This window comes from Oryza brachyantha, chromosome 1 (genome assembly GCF_000231095.2).
Source record: "Oryza brachyantha chromosome 1, ObraRS2, whole genome shotgun sequence".
NCBI classification, from domain to species: domain Eukaryota; kingdom Viridiplantae; phylum Streptophyta; class Magnoliopsida; order Poales; family Poaceae; genus Oryza; species Oryza brachyantha.
This window is the reverse complement of record NC_023163.2, coordinates 18615633-18621793: the sequence shown is the minus strand read 5'-3', so window position 1 is coordinate 18621793 and position 6161 is coordinate 18615633. Positions and strand designations below refer to the sequence as shown.

At 37.5% G+C, this 6161-nt stretch overlaps 1 protein-coding gene across 2 annotated transcripts; it reads left to right on the top strand.

The window, feature by feature from the left end:
• The first annotated feature begins 790 nt into the window (after positions 1-790).
• Positions 791-4364, top strand: LOC102717472 (transcription factor bHLH144-like). 2 transcript variants are annotated; one of them, XM_040525787.1, is made up of 4 exons: positions 791-1105; positions 1644-1756; positions 1846-2034; positions 2758-4364. In XM_040525787.1, exon 4 carries the CDS (start codon positions 3045-3047, stop codon positions 3780-3782), a length of 738 nt encoding a protein of 245 aa, XP_040381721.1. In that variant the 5' UTR covers positions 791-1105; positions 1644-1756; positions 1846-2034; positions 2758-3044; the 3' UTR covers positions 3783-4364. The 2 variants fall into 2 exon arrangements, with proteins under 2 accessions (XP_040381721.1, XP_006644393.1); XM_006644330.3 differs by having other exon boundaries at positions 1636-1756.
• Positions 4365-6161: the final 1797 nt, after the last annotated feature.

The window sequence follows — 6161 nt, the reverse complement described above, 5'->3', positions numbered from 1 at the left end:
CAGTAATATCTTATACGCCTCAAATTACACTTTAAAGACTTCAATATCTTATATGGGCATGTTCAGTTTGGAGAAATTTAACATATAAGAATAGAAAATATAAATGAATAGAAATACATACACATATTAATCCATAAGAATTCAATACATTTGAGTACATGCAAAAGCTATTATGTTTTCTATCTGCAACTTGTAGGAGATGAAAACTTAGTTTGTTTTTTCTATACTTTTATTTTTATAAACTAAATGAAAACTATAGAAATTATTTCTTAGCAATACAAATCCTTTGTTTTTTCCTCCAACTCGAACAAATCCTTAGGTTGGGCATAGTTCTGTGTATATGTCTCAAATCAAACTTTAAAGCTTTTTCAACCTCCATAGTATCATATAAGCTTTTAAAAAGGAGTTCATTTGGTATGAGCCTTTAAGAAAGGAGTTGAAAGCCTTTAAATTTTGATATCCAAAATGATATGCCGGATGAATAAATATACGTTTACTCGTATTAAAAAAAGGAGTTGAAAACCTTGTGGTGTTGATGTTCGTTTTGTTTTGAAATTGGTATGAATTAAACCATTCAAGTGTCTGATTGCTCCTGTTACTCACCACCTGAAAATTACAGAGTCCAAACGCTAGTGATGATTTCCTAATGGCATAACTGGCCAGCACATAGGTCAACCATTTGGCACCTTATATATTTTCCAGATCTTTTTACCCCCCCTAAATCCCAAGCAGTAACAGAGAAAGAAGGCAAAGCTACAAAAGCAATAGCACTCGAGAGAAAAGAGGGGAGAAAAGGTTAACATCCACCTAGTGCTTAACCCCCTTGTGTGTGGGTGCATCAGCTGCAGGCAGCACTACTACACATAGACACACATCCCATTCTGCTACTAGTGCTGTGCCCTTTTGCCCCTGTTGTCTTCTCCCCCAAATCGCTCTCTTTTTCTTGGTGCTGCTGCTGCACGAAGCCCTCCACCTCGTTACCTCGGGATCTCCTCCAAGGTCCGATTTTGATCGATCCGCCGACGAATTCAGGCCCTCGTCGGACCAGACCCGCCTCGCGGTTCCGCCCACTGGTGCTCGATTCGTTTGTGATCTCCTGGTTCTGGTACTTGTCTAGATGGAGCTATCTTGATCTTATTATGATTCTTGTAACCGTTTTAATCTGTTTTATCGATTGTGAGTTGTAATTAGGGGATCGTATTGCCCAGCAGAATTAGGGGATCGTATTAGAAAACTGGAAGTTTGAGAGTTTTCCATGGTTAGTTGTGCTTACCAAGCAGGGAAGCAAGCTTGTTGTTTTCTTGATAGACAATTAAAGATCGGTGCTTTCTTTATAACTTTGTTGGATTTTGATGAAGGATGGATGTTTCTGTTACTTTCTGAAGACGATGCTATTCAACAGTTGCTTGAGATAATTATGATCCAGTTATCTAATTTCGCGTAGAACTATGCTACCCAGCCTTGGAACTTAGTTTTCCCTCTAAAGCAAAAAAAAAAAAGATTTAGAATTGAACTTAGTACGAATGAAATTGCGTGTACCAGTACCACCAAACAAATGGCATGCTTGAAGTTGTATGCTATTTGGCACCTTCTATTGCTATTTTTAAGTGTTGATGACATATTCACAATGAACAGGATTGCAGGAATATAACAAAATTTATGCACTGAGCAGCAGCATGCCTTGGACTCCCTTGTACTCGACTTATTACAGCAGCCGAAAGTCTGTTCACCTTGTTGTGTTTTTCCGTGTGATTGTGTATGTCTCTTGATCTCCTGAGCATTTCGTATTCATGATCACAGAATCTCATTATTCTCCCTGAATTTTTAATTTTGCATGCATTGTAGGTGAGGCGGTCACATTTACAGGAGAATCCTTTTCTTTGTGGCTCTTTGTTCTTGACGACCTTTGGTGTGTAAAGATTGAGAATGTATGTTAAGATTGAACTTAAGAGATTCCGTATTGTGGAGGAGGTGGGAACAATAGTAATGAATGTTAGGATCTTTGCTTATTATCAGTTGATGCAAGTGTGCCAGGTGAGCTACTTATTTGTTTACCTAAAGAATCCTGTTTTCAATATGAACTATAGTTGTTGCTAAACAAAGAAACAGAGTCAGGTTCATGTTTCATGGTAAACTCTTGGTAGTTCGTTTGGAATTTTCACAGTAATCTTGGATAGTAGAAAGTACCATCCATCAATAATCTACACTGAGTCACTGATGGAACTGTTGGAGATTTTTCAATTATGGAATAGCTAATTTAGTTGGATTTTGGAACGCATATTAGATATGATGATCTTCTGTTAATGTTCTCATTGTTAACCTCAAATCCTGAACCGAGTAGTGCTATTGTAGATGAAATTTAACATGATATATTAGGATATTAATCAGCATGGTGGGTTTTAGCCTCTTCCCTGTCCCCTACTGACCATGATATTCTTAATTTATGCTAGAAATTTGATTGATCACTTTTCTCCTTTTTGTGAAATTGAACAGTGTTATCGATAAATGATTACTTGATTACCATAAATAGATTTTTTGTTTTTTGTACTTAAGACTTATTACATGTTTCTATTCTTATGGATATCTGAATGATATATATATATGTATATATATATATATATATATGCACACACACACACACTCCCTAGTTATCAGCTCTTTTTTTTATTATATAAAATTCAACTATTCAGACATCTTTATAGACCTTATTTTATTGTGTGTCTCTTTTGTATTTTAACAAGATGTTCTTAATTGCAGGCTGAGTACTTCCGTCAGTTGCTTAAGCCTGTCACGTAGTATAAATAGAGGAGTCGAGATTAGTCATTTTATCTGCTATTTATCTTTCGTCTGGTATAAAAGTCGCAACAACAAAAGCAGTGCATTCGTGGTGGCTTCCTTTTGGTAGGGACATACTTAGCCTCTTGTTGTTGCGAGCCGCAAACGTTTTGTAGAATTTCTCATTGTTTTGAGTAGTGTAGCTACTGCATCAGATCAGGTAGAGGTCTGTACTTAAGTGCATCCTGTCCAATACCAGCCGTCGACCCATGCAGAGGGATCCAACAGCATTCACTGGAAACCCTTCCTTTGCTTATGGACATGAAGCAGATGGTTGTATCGCAAATGGACCCTTGGGTGGTCAATGCAACTACAGGGTTCCTGTTTCACCTGCCTTTGGTGCCCCTCCAGTCATGACCACTCCTCAGCTCCGAACCTCACTCAGTGGATTTGAGTTTCAGCCTTCCAAGGTATGCCCCAGAAACTTCATCATCTTTGATCAAACCGATGACAAAGGGCGCATCATGTGTCATCCTGCATTGGTGAGCAAGCTAAACCCCACAGCCACCAATGCTTTCCCTTCCTATCCCGAGGAAATTTGCAGAAGTTCTGGCCAGCATAATGGAAACCTGGAAGAAGATTCCTCTTCCTTCAAGGAGGATACAAGAGAAATTGATGCGCTGCTAAGCTCTGATGAAGAAAGCGATGAAGATGACGTCAAGAGTACTGGGCGTACTCCAGACTTCTTCGATAGTGATTCCATTGATTCATCTTCACCACTAAGGTCTAAGAAGATGCATCATTCTTCTGAAAAGAGTTCGGTCTTCCATGGATCCATGGACAGTGTCACTCATGAGAGGATGAGAAACATGGTCACAGTTCTCAGGGGAATAATCCCTGGTTCTGACCAATTGGATACAACATCTGTCATAGAAGAAGCTGTTAGATACCTGAAGTTTCTCAAGATGGAGGCAAAGAAACTTGGCGTGGAGGTTTCAGATAACTAGAACTGGCGACTGGTACAGTGGTGATAGTAAAGCTCACACATAAATAAAATCTGAAGACATCATGTATATATATATATATATATGGTCTCTGGTAAGGCCCTTCTTGTCACCGTTACTTGATTGGCTTTGTGTGGGTGTGGAAGGCAAGGAAGGCAGCCAGCTTTTGCTTCTTTCTGCAGGCCTCAAAAGAGGTATTTGTTTGTGGGATTCTGATGCTTGATGTCTGGTAGCATGGTCTTGCAGCGCCTGTGAGCTTTCTCTCCCTCATCATGGTGTAGTACTGTGTTTAGATCGTGGGACGAAGCCCTGGATGATGCACTATGTTTTTCAGTTTCCTTTTGTGACTTAAGCACGGGAGCTCTACCTATGCTATGCTCAGGCTTTTATGGCGGACGCACTACCCAGATCAACTGTACGTCGCTCTTCTTCAAGCTCTTGTCATATTTGCTGCACTAGTTAAATTATGTACGTGCTTGCTTGGCTTGTTAAATTTTTATTGTGGTACCGATTACCGAACAAGATCATGTTATTGTAAAGTGTAAAATAAATAAACTACGATATGAAATGTTGTACTTTGGGCTAGCTTGTCATGTTGTCAAGAGGGAATCTGTCTCATTTTCATTTTATTTGCTTTGGAGATGGTGATGATTGTTTCTCACCATCGAATTAAGGAAAGATAGATGTTTGTGATGATGGTGTCCAAGAGATAGCACGACATTTGTGCATTCACTTATTCCTTGTGCTTTTTCTGAAAGCTATGAAAGCGAATCGGGCATTGGCACAAACGTGCAATCTTTTGCAAAGGGCAATTATGCTGGATTAAAGGCTGGTGTTCCCATGCTTTTGCCTTCATTTAGCCTGGCTATCGAGATGGATCGCAGAAGGAGTTTGTTCAATACTGCAATGCAGAAAATATACCTTTTGTTTTCTTTTGTTGGATCTTATATGAAAGCTTCTGTAGAACAGTTAGATGTACATAGGGGAAGCATTAGGGGTGCGCTGAAATCGTCACCACATGTTTTTATTTAAATCCTGATGTCCACATATTGTGTGTGTATATATATATGTGTAATTTTGGAGAGTTTTTTTAACATCCTTACAAAAGTCCCTTGAGGTACCTTATTTTTGGCGTAAAATTCTAGTACCTTGAAGTACAATGTATTTTGAGGTACCGTAATTTTGTACTAAAATTTTTGATAACTCAAGATACTTTTTAAGAATGGTAAAAAAAATTCTATTTTAGATGAGAGAAAACTAGTGAGGTCATTGTTACATTTTCAATAGTTATATCTATATGTGTTAGGGGCTGTTGTATCTATGTGGTAAGGGGCTATTTTATCTATAGAGATCTGCTCCGATACAACAAAAAGTATCTCGAGGTACCACCTCGAAGGACCAGTACTCCGAGATATCAAATCGTTTTTCATCATTGGATATAGCTAAGTAGGATGTGCACTGTTAGATCCAACGATCAGAAATGATTTGGTACCACGAGGTACTGGTACCTCAAGGTACTTTTTGTTGAACCGGAGAAAATCTCTTATCTATATGGTATGATGCATAGTTATGTGTGTTATTGTGGAGAGTTTTTTATCACTGTTGAAAAGTATATTGAGGTACCAACAATTTTGATACTTCAAGAAACAATATACCTCAAGATACTAAATTTTAACACCTAAAAATATTGTACCTGAAGATATTTTTTAAGGATGTTAAAAAGTTCTATTGTGGATCTTTGCCGTAAGAAAAGTAGATGTATACCATCCCACTTGCACATAACATGCACGCGCATGTGCCATGTGTGCACCTTCTCTACACGCTTGGAATATCGTTAGATCAATGCCTACAAAACTCTTGCATGTACATATATACCCATTAAATGTATCAGTGTATTTCAAAAACCAGTGGTATAGCTTTTTTTAAATATGTCTTCAAATGTTATTTGAACACTTTGTTGATTAAATTTGCATTTTTTTTCAAAATAGTTTAAATTTATTAATGTTATGATTGTTTGAGATATGATTGATAAGCCATCAGAAAATAAATAAATAAGCCAAGGATAATTTATGGGTAAAATTTTTACTCATATATATGTGTTGTTTTCAGTTTATAAACTAATGTTAAAAAATAGACTATGATAAAAGAATTACAAAATTATAAGTTTAGGCTGTGATTGATAATCTAGCAAGCAGAGGATATTATACAAGAAAGCCATCGTTACCGGTTATAAATTAATAGACGTGCTAATTCAAAGGTTTACATATGAAGTGATGGTGTAGCAATAGGTTGTACAAACGTCGAAATAAATTGCATTATTAAAAAAAAACGGATGGAGCGAAGGTCTACGAGAAAATGAGGTAGCAAAGCATTGCAACGTCG